The following is a 15,859-nucleotide window of genomic DNA, read 5'->3' on the forward strand; positions in this document are numbered from 1 at the left end:
ACCAGAGGCCCAGGATTACTGAGGGACTCAGTTCATAGGTGAACTAAGGCACAAGATGGGGTTTTGTAGCAAGGACAGGGAAGTGGCCCCAAGCTGGGATCCCTTTTCCAATGTCAGATTCCTCGATCAGGCAGAGTGCCTTTGAATGTGGGACCTCCCCCACAGCCCCCATCCCATTGGGAAGCCAGCAAGCATCACTGCCACATATTTGTTTTTTGGGTTCTCTGCATGGTAACTGCGTCGACCACTGCTGACTGAATACCAATGGTGGCAGAATGAAGCCTTTAAACAGGCATTAATTGCCCACCTAGAGCCTCAATTGACAGGACAGGAAGATCGTTCACAGGCCTTGCCCTCACAAGCTTAACCTGTTCGCAGCAGGGAGGCAACAGGGTTCCTACCTGCGACCCTGCCATCCAATTAAATGCCCCCCGCCTCCGAACTTGCCACAGGGCAGAACATTAAACTCCACCATTTAGCTTTGTTCCTCTCTTCATTTTTGCTGCCAGATCTGCTGAGCATTTCCAGCATTTACTGTTTTTTTTATTAATAATGCAGGCTCACTCACTATGACTAGATTGACAAGTGAAGTATGTAGAAGGACCTAGTTTTACCCAGTTCTGAAATCAGAAATGTCAATAGGACTGACAAGTTTTCCATTACATTCCCGGGAGAACTGTCAAGAGACAGTGGACAGATGAGGAATTTTTAACCCCCATAAATTACTTCTCTTGGCTATGACAGTTCTTTGATCAACATTAAAGGACAGCAACATGCAACAACAGTGAAGGTTTTAACTTTGTTCTCTTTAGCCTGATTGAACACTGCAATTAGGTAAAATACTCAAAACCTCGCTGAGTTGGTGATCAAAATAGTTTGTAGCTACTGATGTGGTGGAAATTCAGGGTACTCCGGAGCACCCAGGTTCTGGTTTGATGGAAGACTCAATCCATGCAGTAGACGACTCCCCGCAAAATGCACAATAGTTTGGGGGAATCACTGGTGAAGTAGTGTTCGCTGACATTCCACCAGCGGGTGATTATATGTTGCATTTACTGCTGTCTGCAAGTTTCAGAACTAGGCTTTACATCTAATGATGCAGCACAACTGCTATTTAAGCTGATTGAAGCGGTTTCTCCAAAGTGTTCCAGTTTGTAGAGGTTTCTTGCTTGTCTCACTCAGTTCACACAGACTGGAACAATGTATTCATAAAATACTAAACAATCTGCGTCCCATCAAGGATGAGTAAATCATTAACTCTTTTACATTTAGGTTATCTTTTCATAAAAATCTGAAAATGATAAATCTGATTTTATGCAAAATGGAGTAAAAATAAGATCTGGGTCTCAGCCACAGCAAAATGCCATTCAGACGCTGAATCTCTGCAATACTGGAGGACCCTTTCAAAATGTGCTCCTACGTCAAACAGCTGCCTGTAAATTCTTGTGATAGTATTTTGTTAAATTAATAATTGCTGATTTGACATTTTCTTGTCAGATCACATTGCTAGCTCAAGTTTAGCTGAGAAATCTTTCCCAAGCTTCAGACGATTTATGGTATTTGGAAAAAACTACTTTACATCTTATGCGCTGTTAAGGTTAGTTATAGGGATACATGAGATCCTGTTAGAAAGTTTTCCTTGCATAGTAACGCTTTTAGTAATATAGGGGTTCTGCATTATTTTTATTACATAAACAGTTATCATATCTAAAAAAATCCATGATTTTTTTAGCATCAGATTCCCATTTTGTTGTGTTATTTGCATTACTTAATTTAAATGATAATTAATAATTCAGTAAGCATGTTAACAACATTGAATTGTCAGTAGACTATATTCGCAAGCTTTGTATGTTACAAGGTGGGATTAGGAAATTAGGAAAATATAGGGATCCACAAATCACTGCTTAACTCAAGGATTCTTCATTCGTTTTTGAAAATTTGTGATGTGTGTGCATTGTAGAGATGTTACTATTAACCTCAACAAGTGTTCATTCTGTCACCTTTAAACATCATACATTTCAGGCAGTTATCTTCCATTGAGCAAACAGCTACATTTGAGTGTTCTGGTAAATAGTTTCTGGTAAACAGCCATAGAAAAATTTGGATCATTCCTTTAAAAAGTCTTGTACAGATTTGACAATCCAAATCCAAAGTTTGAGCGTTTGAAGAGAATGAGAAAGACGGGCAGAGCTTGACAAAAGCAGGTTAGGGGACTGGAAGTTTGCAGAAGTGGATGGTGCAGATTTATATCAGAGAATTCCAGTTCTGAAGGTTTGTGCCCTTGCCTACTCCTTTCCCTCAGCTCCCAACCTGCCAAAAAAACTAGATAAAATAAGAAGTGTCTGAGTTTTAAGTCACGTTCCAAGGACCTGAATTTGTCATACTGAGACTCCGATCTGTTGGCAGCTGAATTCACATCCTAGGCTGATTACACAGATTTGGGGTTTGGCATTTTTTTGTTTCAGTCAAAGAGCAGAGTTTATTACTGAGCGACACTCTTTCAAAACAGCAGAATTTTTACCTAAGGTGAGTCCTACATTAAAAAAAGGTTAACCCACACTCTTAAAAAGTTTCTTTACCCTCTAAATAGGAGACTTCTTGCTTGTCTGTCTTGTCACACTTATGACCAAACTTAGTGAATGCTTTCAATCAACCTCAAAGAATTTGCAAGACTCAATCCATACTTTATCTATATCAGTTTGTACAAGTCAGTGAGTTATTGACAGTGCAGTTTGGAAAACTATGACATATTGCAGAGCACACTGATTCTTATCCACTGTCCCTCATCACTTGCCATCACAAAATAAAAAGGTACTTAAACAAAACTCTCTTCAGACAATAATAGCTCCCAGAAATTGATAGTTTCCAACATAAATAGAAAGGTCAAGTTTTTCACTGCCCAATATCCAAAGGCTAGATAGAATCTCTAAAGTTTAAGATTTTTAATGTCAACCCCCATTACAATCACAACACTTCAAAACTTCAGCAAATTCTGTCAGCTATCTCAGCAGTTTGATAGAGATAATTCAATAAATGCTTTAATAACATTTTGTAAAGTTGCCATCCTTAACAAAAGCTCATTTTGAACTTGGATGTGATTTAAGATGTCACAAATGACAGTGCCAGCTGAGATTTAATACAGAAAAGCAGCCCTTAACCAAATTGAGTTATACAAATATTACTACATAATCGTTTGAAGGTTTGAAAATTTAATTAATATGATTACATTTGGAAACTGTATATCCAGCTGCCCCTGACATACACCTGACTAACGATTGAACAAATCATACTGGGATCCAATTTGAACAGAACCTGTAGAAGTGGGTGTGAGCTTCGCAGAGTTTCTGATTCACTTACCTCACTGTACTGTGACTGTGCTGCATTCTCTAAGTACAGCATGTTTGCAGCAATGTTGATGAGCACTGCTGTCCCGTCTCCTGGCTCCAGGTTTATGCTATGTTTTTGGTGGGAGTTTTACCTCAGATTGAGTGTGTGTGTGTCTGTTTTTTTAAAAGCAGATTCTCTTATATCCAGACCTCGCTGAACAGGTAAGTGCAAAGGGGTGGGATCTCCACACCAGCTGCCAGCCAATCTTTCCCAAAGTTCCACCTGAAACTTTTAAACTCAACACCAATTGAATCCTCCAGCAGCTAATCTACATGTCAGCCTCTCCCCTACAATTATATTTCTTACTTCCTACCTTTCCTAAACTTTCTCTTTCTTTTCATGAATATGAAGCAATCTGTAGCTCAGAACATACCTGGAAACTTACCTCTCACTTAGTGACAAGTTGGTTTTAGGATATTACACTGCCTTTCTATTACTTTAACTGGGGCAGCGGGGGGGGGGCGTCAATGGGAGAAGAGAGATTAGAAAATAAGTAGAGAAGATCAGAGCAAGTTGTGAATTTGCAGAATCACAGCTGCCCAGTTTGTAGCAGTGTGCCTTCCCGCCTCACCTCCCGCCTCTGTACAATCGACTAGCTAATTGACACAACAATAACAGCACACTGACCTTTGCTCTCTACCCTACTCCAGACACTTCGTACATTTACCAAAGCTTGCTCTCAAGATCCTTATTGTAAACCTTGTTAGAGCTGCAAAGTAGACAGGGGCACAATTAAGGAGCAATATACATGTGTATAGCAATTGCCACACAGCCAGGTAAAAAAGGAGAAGACCTGCAACAATGTGAGGTCACTTAAACCAACAATCCCCTCAACTGAAACTTATCTATATGCATAGGTTAACCCCTTCCCTGCATCATTTTTTTCTAAAATGTTTAACATATTAATATCTTGGGAAGGATTTCTTTATATTTCACCACTATTCCCCCTGTCAATTCATTTTTATTGAATTGCACTGGTTTCCTACGCACAATTAGCATGATAAACGGTTCTCATCTTCAGGCACTGCAAATTTCCAGAGTTTGAGAATCAGGCCCCAGCTCTGCAGCCTATATAATTACACCCTAACTGTGGTCCTCTTCCAGCTCGAATTCAAACTCATTCACTACTCATGTGTGGATCTGGCAGCAACACTGATTCCAAAATCGAAAACAGGAGCTAGATTGTACAGGACAGAAGATAATATGGTGCAGAGGTCAATGGAGGGCTGAACGATGGAGTAAGGAGGATGAACCCCTCTTCGCCACCCACACCCCCCCACCCCCCCACTCAACTGGTAAATCTTTCAACTCAGTTATGATATTGGGGTACAGGCAAACAGAATGGAATAGAGGGAAAAGGGAAGCAGGGTAAAGGCTAAGTTATTCAAGTCCCTGCACACCTATAGTTCTCAAATAGCTGTTGGTATTAGCAGAGATTTGGGCTCGGCAAGTGGTACAGAGGGAAAATATAAGATAAGTTCCTCAAAATAAATGTTTTAAAAACTCCAGGCTCTTGGATTTTCAAGATGACTCTCAGACAGGAAGCTGACACCACAATGAGTTGAAGATGAGTGTTTTGCATGCAGTGAGTCACTGCACAATGGTTGCAAAATCAGAAGTACAGCAATAAAAATGGCATTTGAAAACATTGTGCTGCTGCACCCTTTAGAAAACCATTATCGTGTCTATCTCATACAGGTTTCTGAAGAACCTCATCAAAACTGTTTCAGTACACTGGTGGGAAGGACTCATGGCCGGCTTTCTCTTACTGAAGCATTCCTTTGTAATGTCAGAAATAAACACGTTGTCCAAAAATAAAATCAGTCTAATAATGGTGTGATTTTGGTATTGTTTAACTAACTGACAAATACATACTGTCTGCTTCACAGCCGATTACAATATGCAATCCACAGGAAGTGGCTCAACAAACATCTAGGGTCGCTGTCATTCAAAGCTTTGTCTAGCAGTTGCCATGTGCTGAGGGAAATCAGCAGTGGTGGGGTTGTTGACGGGGAATGCAACTCCCAAGGACACCAAACAGACCAGAAAATTGCACACATAAGCAAAAAGCCTGTGCAAAATAAAGAGTCGACAGAGGTGGGTCTGGACAATTCAAAAAGAGAGAAGCATCAACAGAACTTTGGTGATAATGCACTGAACGGGATCAGTATAATGTACGTATTAACTTGATGGAAATGTTAAGAGATTAACATTGAAATGGGGAGTTCCCAACCACTGTGTGAATTTAAATAATCTGCTTCTGAAGACAGGAAGCCATCTGTAAGGTTGGTTAAAGCCTACTGGAAATGTGAGTGAAGGGTAAAGACAAGTGGGTTACAATTTCCAACTTACTCAGCAAAGTCCAATGATAAAAGGTTGAGATAAATACAGGCCTGTCTTTAATAACATCCTACTCTGTGCCCCAGAAACATCTCAAAGAGGTTCTAAAACAATTAATTAAGATGTAACTGTAAGGCAGGCAAACTTGGCAGTTAACTTTACACACAGCAAGATCCCAGAATCAGTTACTCTCTGGTACAAATAGAAATCTACATTCCATTTGATACACTTGGAAATAATCCAGTTCAGCTGTAGTCTTAACAAAACGGAGTTGGGAGGGGGGCAGCAAACAGCAGACACAGTATAAAGAGGGTTAATTGCTAGGAGCTGCTTTATGCAGCCCTGTAGCTTAAAGCTGGTGCTGGAACCTCTTGCCCCATTTGTTTACGTAGGAACACAAGATATAGGAACAGGAGTAGGTCACATAACCTGCTGAGACGACACTGCCCCATTCAATACAATCATGGCTGATCATCTGCCATAACTCTATTTTCCTGTCCACTCCCCCATATCCCTCGATTCCCTGAGAGATCAAAAACGTGTCAATCTCAGCCTTAAATATACTCAAAGATGGAGCATCCACAATCCTCTGGGACAGAAAATACCAAAGGTTCACTATCTTTTGAGTGAAGAATTTTTTCCTCATCTCAGTCCTAAATGATGTCCTCCTACCCTGAGACTGTGTCCCCGTGTTCTAGATTCCCTAGCCAGGGGTAACAACCTTTCAGTGTCTACCCTGTCAAACTGCTTCAGAATCTCTCATGTTTCAATGAGATCACCTCATATTCTGCTAAACTCCAGACAATACAGGCCCAATTTACTCTGCCTCTCATGCCATCTATATACTGAATCTTCACTTTATCGCCTCCAAGGCAGGTATGTCAAACCTTAGATATGGAAAGCAAAATGTGTATTGTTCCAGGTGTGCAACAATTGTGACATAACCATTCTCTCCTGATAGACTGAATGCTCAGGTACCCTGCATTTGCCAGCAGTTGCCTAGACAAAGATCAGGATATGCAATATTAGCGAAGCCCACTATGGAAGCTGGATCCTTCTGACCTGTATAGCTTCAGTATCATACTGGGCCAAACGCTGATGGACTAAGCCACTGGCAAAGCTTGTGCAAGATTCCCTTCAATTAAAGGAGTTTAATTGAAGGTAATAGAATGGTGAATCACCCCACCCTAGCTCAAGGGTAGTGAAGTCAGCACTACTAGTATTCTGCATCTGATCAGCCAACTCAGCAGAGACAAGAAATCAAACCCAGCACCTCTCTACCTCACCTAGCCCTCTATGAGGTACATTAATTCAGGGGCCAGGGCTCACATCCATCCAGTAAGGAACATCAAATTTTTACCTACCTAACCCAGTGAGGGACAGTGAACTGGACTCTCTTTTATTCAATTACAGGATGTGGGCGTCGCTGGCTGGGCCGGCATTTACTGCCCATCCCTAGTTGACCTCGAGAAGGTGGTGGTGAGCTGCCTTCTTGAACCGCTGCAGTCCATGTGGTGTAGGTACACCCACAGTGCTGTTAGGGAGGGAGTTCCAGGATTTTGACCCAGTGACAGTTAAGGAACAGCGATATATTTCCAAGTCAGGATGGTGAGTGACTTGGAGGGGAACTTGGTGGTGGTGTTCCCATGTGCCTACAGCCCTTGTACTTTTAGATGGTCACGGTTGTGGGTTTAGAAAGTGCTGCCTAACCCAGTGAGTGACAGTGTACCGGACCCTCATCTGCCTAATCCAGTGAGGGACAGTGCAATAGATTTCTACCCACCTAACCCAGTAAGGGACAGTGTACGGGAAACTTATCCACTGAACCCAGTGTGAGACAGTGCATGGGACTCTCAGTCACCTAAACCAGTGAGGGACAACGTACTGGATGCTTATCCAGTGTGAAGCTGTGCACCAGACCATTACCCGCCTAGCCCAGTGTGAGACAGTGTACTGGACTCATACCCACCTAACCCAGTGTGGGACAGTGTACTGGGCTCTTACCCACCTAACCCAGTGAGGAACAGTGTACTGGACACTTACCCACCTAACCCAGTGTGGGACAGTGTCCTGGACTCACACCCACCTAACCCAGTGAGGGACAGTATACCAGACTCCAGTTTTCTCAGTCAGGATGAAATGCTACTATTCCCAGCTTTCCAGTGGTCCGAGCTGACCATTTGCACATTCTATTATTAGTGCTCTTTTGCTGAAAGTTAAGAAACCATAATGAATGTCTGATGGGATCTTTTATCCAATGCAATAACAGGGGTGCCAATATTTACTTAAATTGTCACAAATGCAACAGTACAGTTTGATTTAAAGTTCTCAGTAATGTCCAGTTTTTTTTCCCACTGAGCTGCTCCTGTATGTACCTGGCAGCATTTTATCCATTGGACTCCGAGTGACTGAAAACATAACACTCGGTCAGATCCTGCCACCTATTTAGGATGTCTTCCATTGGAGGTTCTGCACTCCACTGCAAACATCCAGAAACATTTCCAACAAGAGACGTGACTCACAGGTGTTCCCCTGCACAGATGAATGACAGATTTACTGCTGTAATTAATCTGTCAAAATGTAGCCTGAGAGACACACTGTACTCCTATCCTTTTAATATTGTGCATGGGCTGTGAGAGGAAGCTGAAATTTACCTATTCACAACAATCTGTGGTCCAGTACAAACCGAGCAGCTACATAAAAAAAATTCACTTTCTGCTTTCCACAGGGCAGGAAAGGTTTCGGGGAGACTGCTCAAAACCTATTAATGCTGAAAGGGTTTTCACTGGCAGAAGAGTCAGTAACCAGGAGACACAGATATAAGGTAATTGGCAAGAGGTCAAGGATGGGTGGGTTGGGGAGGAAGAATGCTTTATGCAGCAAGTTATGATGATCTGGATTCACTGTCAGCAACTGTGGTAGAAGCAGATGCAAAAGTAACTTTAAGAAGAGAACTGGATAAATACTTGAATAGGAGAAAGTTCCAGGGCAATGGAGAGAGTGGAACTATTTGGATAGCTCTTTCAAAGGGCTAGTACAGGCACACTGGGCTGAATGGCCTCCTTCTGTGAGCCAAGATTTACTTAAGTGGAAAGCAAAAAACTGCGGATGCTGGAAATCCAAAACAAAAATAAAAATATTTGGAAAAACTCAGCAGGTCTGGCAGCATCGGCGGAGAGGAACACAGTTAAAGTTTTGAGTCCGTATGACTCTTCAACAGAACTAAGTAAAAAGTTCTGCTGAAGAGTCATATGGACTCGAAACGTTAACTGTGTTCTTCTCCGCCGATGCTGCCAGACCTGCTGAGTTTTTCCAGGTATTTCTGTTTTTGTTTTGGATTTCCAGCATCCGCGGTTTTTTTGTTTTTAGCCAGAGGAATGAACGGTCATATCTTGCATACTTTTTTCATGAAGCAGGACATCGTGAAATGTACTCCAACTTCAACACATAGCAGCCAGAGCACTGAGCAGCCCAGGGTGGAGCAGTCAGTGAGCAGTGTCTCAATAAGATGAGCTCTGTGGCTCAGTTGTAGAGCTCTCACCTCCAAATCAGTAGATCAGAACATCAACCTTTTAAGCCCTGAGCCCCGTAATCCAGACTAACACTCCAGTACTGCTGGAGGGTTAGGACCAAGAGAGCACCATAATGTTGGGGGTGGGGGTCCACACCAAGGCCAAGGGAGCACAGCACTGCTGTTGGGGGGCAGTTCAGGGTGGAGGAGAGGGTCAGGGCTGAGGGAGCGCCGCACTGTCGGAGGGTCAGGGCTGAGGAAGCACCATGCTGTCGGAGGGTCAGGGCTGAGGGAATGCACTTGTGACGGCCCACGCACTAAACCCCTAGCCTTAGGGGGTGGCGGCGGCATCGTGGTATTGCCACTGGACTGGTAATCCAGAGACACAGGTAATGCTCTGGGGACTCGAATTCAATAAAAAAAATCTGGACATTAAAAGTCTAATGATGACCATTAAAAGAAAACCATTGCTGATTGTTGTAAAAACCCATCTAGTTCACTAATGTCCTTTAATGAAGGAAATCTGCCACTCTTACCAGGTCTGGCCTCTATAAGTCTCCAGATCTACAGTAACGTGTATGACACTTAAATGCCCTCTGGAATGGCCCAACAAGTCTCCCAGCTCAAGAGCAATTAGGGATGGGCAATAAATGCTGGCCAAGCCAGCGACACCCACATCCCATGAACAAATAAATAAAAAAGCTGAGATCACTGGGGTGTCAAGCATTAAATGGGATGGGGGATTCAGAAACCTAGGAGCAGGTCAGGAAGGGATGGTGTGTATTATGGAGGTATTTAAGAGATTAACTCTGTTATTTTGATGACTGTGAAACTCCCTTTCAGAGTGCAGCTGAGTAACCAGCAAATGTTCCCTCAGTTGATACCATATCTTCTAACCACTTAATAGCCATGTGGTTTCACCATCATTGTAATGATATTGGATTAGGGAATGTTTGCAGACATTACAAGTAGAGTTAACTCCTACAGGAAGAAACAACCATGGAAAGGTGATTCATCTATACAGCAGCTCTTTTGGTGATTTTATTTCATTAAAGTGTGATCAAGATGAAGGATGCCAGTGATTGAAGGCATTCTGTACTCAAGGTTAGCATCAGAACAGAGCACTCTGAATAAAGTGCAACATTCTCTGCACCAACAATGTTTCAACCTCAATAAAGCAGTCCCCATTGTACCACCCTGGAATTTCAATGTTCCATACCAGTTATCTTTGACAGATGTTACCAATTTAACACACTTTTGTGTTGGTTTTGGGGCAGTTTTAAGCCACACATCCTTAAAGAATGGTCTGATTTCACTAAAGGAGATTTTAGTCCAGGACTTGTATCCTGTATTTGAAATAATAATGAATAAATTAACAGATAAATATATATAAAGAAAAGAAAAAAGGGAGGGAGGGAGCGAGGAAGGAAGGGAGGGAGGGAGAGAGGGAGGAAGGAAGGAAGGGAGGGAGAGAGGGAGGAAGGAAGGAAGAATAAATAAATAGGAGACCCCTTATTTATTTAAGATGGAGGGAGGAGAATTTTTTTCTTTCAGAGGGTTGAGAACCTGTGGCACTCTCTTTCCCAGAGAGTGGTGGAAGCAGGATCCTTGAATATTTTTAAGGCTGAGGTAGGTAGATTCTTGACTAACAAGGAGGTCAAGGGGTATAGGGGGTAGACAGGAAAATGGCATTGAGGCCATGATCTTATTGATTCTGGAGCAGGCTCGAGGAGCCAAATGGCCTTCTCCTGTCCCTAATTTGTATGTATATACATTCGGTCTGATCCCGTGTGCTGCTAGCTCATCCAAATCCTGCTAAGGCTTAGTGGGCGAATCCATATTGCTGCAACACCAATTGGATCAAGTACCGGTGTTGGTGTAGAAAGGAATGAGAAGAGCCTTGGCTATTGATCAAAAGGACTGTAATATAGTGCTCAGGTAACTGGACGAGTAATCTAGAGACCTGGAGACAGAAATTCTAATCACACCATGCCATCGGGGGAATTTAAATTTAAGTAAATAAATTTGAGATAAAAAATTAGTCTCCACAATGGTAAGAATGAAACTAACAGATTGTCATAGAATCCCATCTGGTTCATCTGGTCTACTTGACCCTCAGCAATTTAGTTGATTCCGAACTGCCCTCTGAAATGACTGGCAACTCATCACCGCCTTTTCAAGGGCAATTAGGGATGGGAAATAAATGCCGACCCTTGCCAGTAACACCCACATCCCAAGAATGAATAATTGGAAAAAAAACCCTGTTGATATCCTCAAAGGTCATGAGAGAAATAAAGACTTGCATTTCTATAGCGCCTTTCACAACCTCAGGACATCCCAAAGTACTTTACAACTTCTCAAGCATACTCACATTTGCAATGTAGGAGTCAGAATGTGGAATGCACGTTATAACCACAGGAAGTGGTTGAGTAAATAGTACAGACGCATTTAAGAGGAAGCTAGAAAAGCATACAAGGGGAAAATGGAATAGATGGTTAGGATGATAGATTTAGATGAGGAAAGATGGGAGGAGGCTCAGTGGAGTATAGACACTGGCGTGGACTGGTTGGGTTGGACGGCCTGTTTCTGTGCCATATATTCAATGTAATAATTGCAGCAGCCACTCTGCACACAAACAATGAGATAATGACTATGTCATCTGCAGGCATGGGACTGAGGTGGCTATAAGCACAGCCACTGTTGTGAGTTTAAGGGTGGAATCTGTAGTGTATAAGAGAATTTGGGATGACTGTAGGGTGAAACGAGATTGTAAATACAGAAGATGCAAGGCCATGGGATCCTCTAAACACAAAGATGACAATTTTAAGCTCGAGGCTTTGACCAACTGGTAGCCAATGTAAGTCAATGAGGACAGGGGTGAGAAGGAAATGGTATGGGCTAGGATACAGGGCAGAATAAAGCTGCATCAACAAGTACTTTTCTATAAAAGGTTACTCGCCATTAGAGAAAGTAACCCACTCACCCATCTGACGGATGATATGAAATTTCCTATCATTTTAGGTCACATCACTTTTGTGCAAAGTTTACCCCACAGTGGCAAACGCAGCAGACTTGTCAGTGCAGTGGCAGGGTTAGTTATATTGTATTTCACTTTTGAGAAGCGACTTCAAAACTATACCGAGTCGAACAAATTACTATTGACATTGGGGAGAAACAACCAACAGGATATTCATCATAAAACAGCATTAACAAAAACACAATTAGGATTCTGAAGCAACAGTTTTCTAACGATCCCATTTTGATGGTGTTCTGCGGAAATAAGTGACTGATGTGTTTTGAGAGATGGACTATAGTGTGGAAGTTTGAGGTGACTCAGCAAGACTGGAATTGGCTTTTCTAAGATGGTGCACTTCTAAGTTCCTAAACATTTTACTGTCGTGTTATTTTCAGCAGATGTAAATACTTAGCCCCAGTGATTCAGTTGGTAAATGTGTCACCCACTAAAGCACTGAGCCCTGCTCTGCACCACAGTAGTTTCCTAAGCTGCAGAATTACTGTTGGTAAATTTGTACAAGACAATAGCTAGGGCCACGTCAAAGCAGAAATGTCATCCATGTGTCAACGTCAGCCACATTACCTACCTGATAAACTCCTCAGCTCCAGAAGAAGTGCTCTTGGGCATTCCCACACAAGGCAGAAGCAAAATGGAAAATACTCCGAGATACCATCTATAATTCCACATTCTCAACATATGGGAAGGAAGTGGAAAAATGCTGACTGGTTCAAGGCTAACATCACTGTGATGGAACCTGTCATTGAAGCCAAGTGGTCCACTCCATTATCTACAAGAGATCCGAAGGCCCCAAATGCACTAAGAACCGCTCGAAGTAAAGTCTAACAGACGCTGTGCAGTGCGCCAATAATTACTGGTTAGAAATTTGCCAGAATATCCAGATGTTCTTCAACACAAAGAATGCTAGGGGCATGTATGATGGGTTCAAAAAGTTAACAGGCACATCAGCAAAGAAAATGGTCCCATTGAAAACAAAGGCAGGGGAGGTCATCACTGACTCCAATAAACAGTTGGAAAGATGTCTAGAACACGACCTTGAGTTATATTCTAGGGAAACACTGTCAACGAGGAGGCTGGAGACAGCATAGAAAGCCTGCCTTTCATGGCAGAGCTGCGTATCAAACCCACATTGGAGGAACTTAGCAAAGCTACTGGATTGCTTGCAAAGCTCCAGGTGCTGATACTACACCACCTAAATTATAGCACCGGGAAACCAGCCTTTCTGCAACTTCTGCACAAATTTTTCTGCCTCTGCTGGAGGGAGGGGGCAGTGTCCCAGGGTGTGTGTGTGTGAAGCAAAGATTGTGACCATGTAAAGAACAAGCGTGATTGCAATGATTACAACAACTATCAAGGTATCTCTCTGTTGAGCATCATGAGAAAAGTATTTTCCCATGTTTCCCTTCTCGGGCATCTATCCCGAATCCCAGCGTGGTTTCAGAACTGGAAGACCTACAATTGACATGATATTCTCAGTCCAGCATCTGCCAGAGAAATGCCATGAACAAAGGAGACCATTATATATTGCCTTCATCGATCTCATCAAGGCATTCGACCATGTGAGCAGAGGCGATCTGTTTAAGCTGCTGAAGAAAACTGGCTGCCTTCCAAAGCTGCTCAATGTGATCCCCTTTGTCCATGACAACATGATAGGTAAGATCAGCTTACTGCAGGCAACTTCAGAATCCTTTGAGATACGCACTGGGCTCAAATGGGGTTGTGTTCTGGAACCAATACTCTGACATTTTTTTCCCTTTGCTGCTGTCATATGTCTACAGGTCATCCAAAGAGGGTGTCTACTTACATAACAGAACTGACAGAAAGCTGTTAAGCCTTAGTTGCCTGAGATCCAAGACAATGGTGCACCTCATCAGAGCATTGCTCAGCGGTCAGTGTCAGTGTCCACCATCTTCATATCTTGCTTGCAATTCTCTTTTAAAGGGAATCTGCCTCCACTACCCTCTTAGATACTGCGTTCCAGATCCTAAACACTCACTGCCAAAATAAATGTTTGATGTCGCCTTTGCTTTTTTTGCCAGTCACCTCATGTCTGTCCCCTCTGGTTCTTGATCCTTCCACTAAAGGGATACTCTGTCCAGATGTCTCGACTTTGAACACTTCTATCAAATCTCCCCTCAACCTTCTTTGCTCTAAAGAGAAAAACCTCAGCTTCTCCAATCTGTCAGAGTCATAGCGACACAAATGGAGGCTATTTGTCCTACTGAGTTGATGCCAGCTCTCTGTAGAGCAACCCAGTCAGTCACATTTCTCTGCTCTAACCCGACAGGCCTGCAAGTCTATTTCCTTCAAGTGGGTTTCTAATTTCAGAATTATTACAGTGCAGGAGGCGGCCATTCAGCCCATCATGTCTGCGCCAGCTCTGAGCATTTTAACTTAGTGCCAATCTCCTGCCTTTTCCCCATAACCCTGCACATTGTTTAGTGCCCTCTTGAATGCCTCAATCGAACATGCCTCCACCACACTTCCAAACCCGAACTACTCGCTGTGTGAAAAAGTTTTTTCTCACCTCGCATTTGTTTCTTTTGCAAAACACTTTAAAACTGTGCCCTCTGGTTCTCAATCCATTTACGAGCAGGAACAGTTTCTCCCTATCTACTCTGTCCAGACCCCTCATGATTTTGAAAACTTCTATCAAGTCTCTTCTTAGCCTTTTCCTCTCCAAGGAAAACAGTCGCAACTTCTCCAATCTTTCCTCATAACTGAAATGTTTCATCCCTGGAACCAATCTTTTGAAATCATTGATCATCACCGCTTCTACCACTTCACTGGGCAGTAAGTTCTAGGTCAAGACCACTGACTACGTAAAAATTCCTTCATCATCCCCCCAACATCTCTTGCTAAGAACCTTAAATGTGCGTTCTGCACCATTAGCTAATGGGAATAGCTTTTCTTTATCTCCTTATTTAAGCCTGCCATAATCATATACAGTTGTATCTAATTTGCCTGCAATTTCCTTGCTCCAAGGAGGACAACTCCAGCTTCCCCAACTTAACCTGAGAGCTAAATGCCCCATCTCTGAAACTATTCTGGTAAATCTTCTCTGCGCCCGCTCAAGTACCCTCATATCATGTGCTCGATGGGTTGAATGGTCTTCTTTTGTGCCGTTCTGACTCTGTGATATCTTCCCTAAAATGTTGTGACCTGAAGTGGGTGCAATATTCTAGTTGTGGCCTAATCAGAGATTTATAAAGGTTGAGCTTAGCTCCCATACTGCTGTACTCAATACCTCTATTTACGAAACCCAAGATCCCACATGCTTGCTACTTATTCTCTCAAAATGCCACCAGCAGTGCCTTCACAAGATCGTCCAAATCCAATGACAAGAAAGATCACAGTATCTTGACAGTGCAGGAGGAGGCTATTCGGTCCATCGAGTCTGCACTGGCTCTCTGAAAGAGCATTCCACCTACTCCCACTCTCCTGCCTTATCCCTGTAACCTTGCACATTCTTTCTTTTCAGGTAGCAATCCAAACTTTTGAATACCTCAATCGAATCTGCCTCCACCACCCTTTCAGATAGTTTGTTCCAGACTCCAACCACCCTCTGGGTGAAATAATTTTTCCTC

The 15,859-nt window shown here is 42.7% G+C and overlaps 1 protein-coding gene across 3 annotated transcripts in view; it reads right to left on the reverse strand.

Moving 5' to 3' along the window:
- Positions 1–3,516, reverse strand: part of tp63 (tumor protein p63) — an 84,031-nt gene extending 80,515 nt beyond the window's left edge. For 2 of the 3 annotated variants that reach the window (XM_078564407.1, XM_078564410.1), the window contains exon 1: positions 3,358–3,516. In XM_078564407.1, the coding sequence (XP_078420533.1) occupies positions 3,358–3,399 (42 nt within the window). In that variant the 5' untranslated portion in view covers positions 3,400–3,516. The remainder of the gene's footprint in view (positions 1–3,357) is intronic. The other variant, XM_078564408.1, reaches the window with a different exon arrangement.
- Between the last annotated feature and the right edge of the window lie 12,343 nt (positions 3,517–15,859).

Source organism: Cetorhinus maximus, chromosome 19 (assembly GCF_964194155.1).
Source record: "Cetorhinus maximus chromosome 19, sCetMax3.hap1.1, whole genome shotgun sequence".
Classification (NCBI taxonomy): domain Eukaryota; kingdom Metazoa; phylum Chordata; class Chondrichthyes; order Lamniformes; family Cetorhinidae; genus Cetorhinus; species Cetorhinus maximus.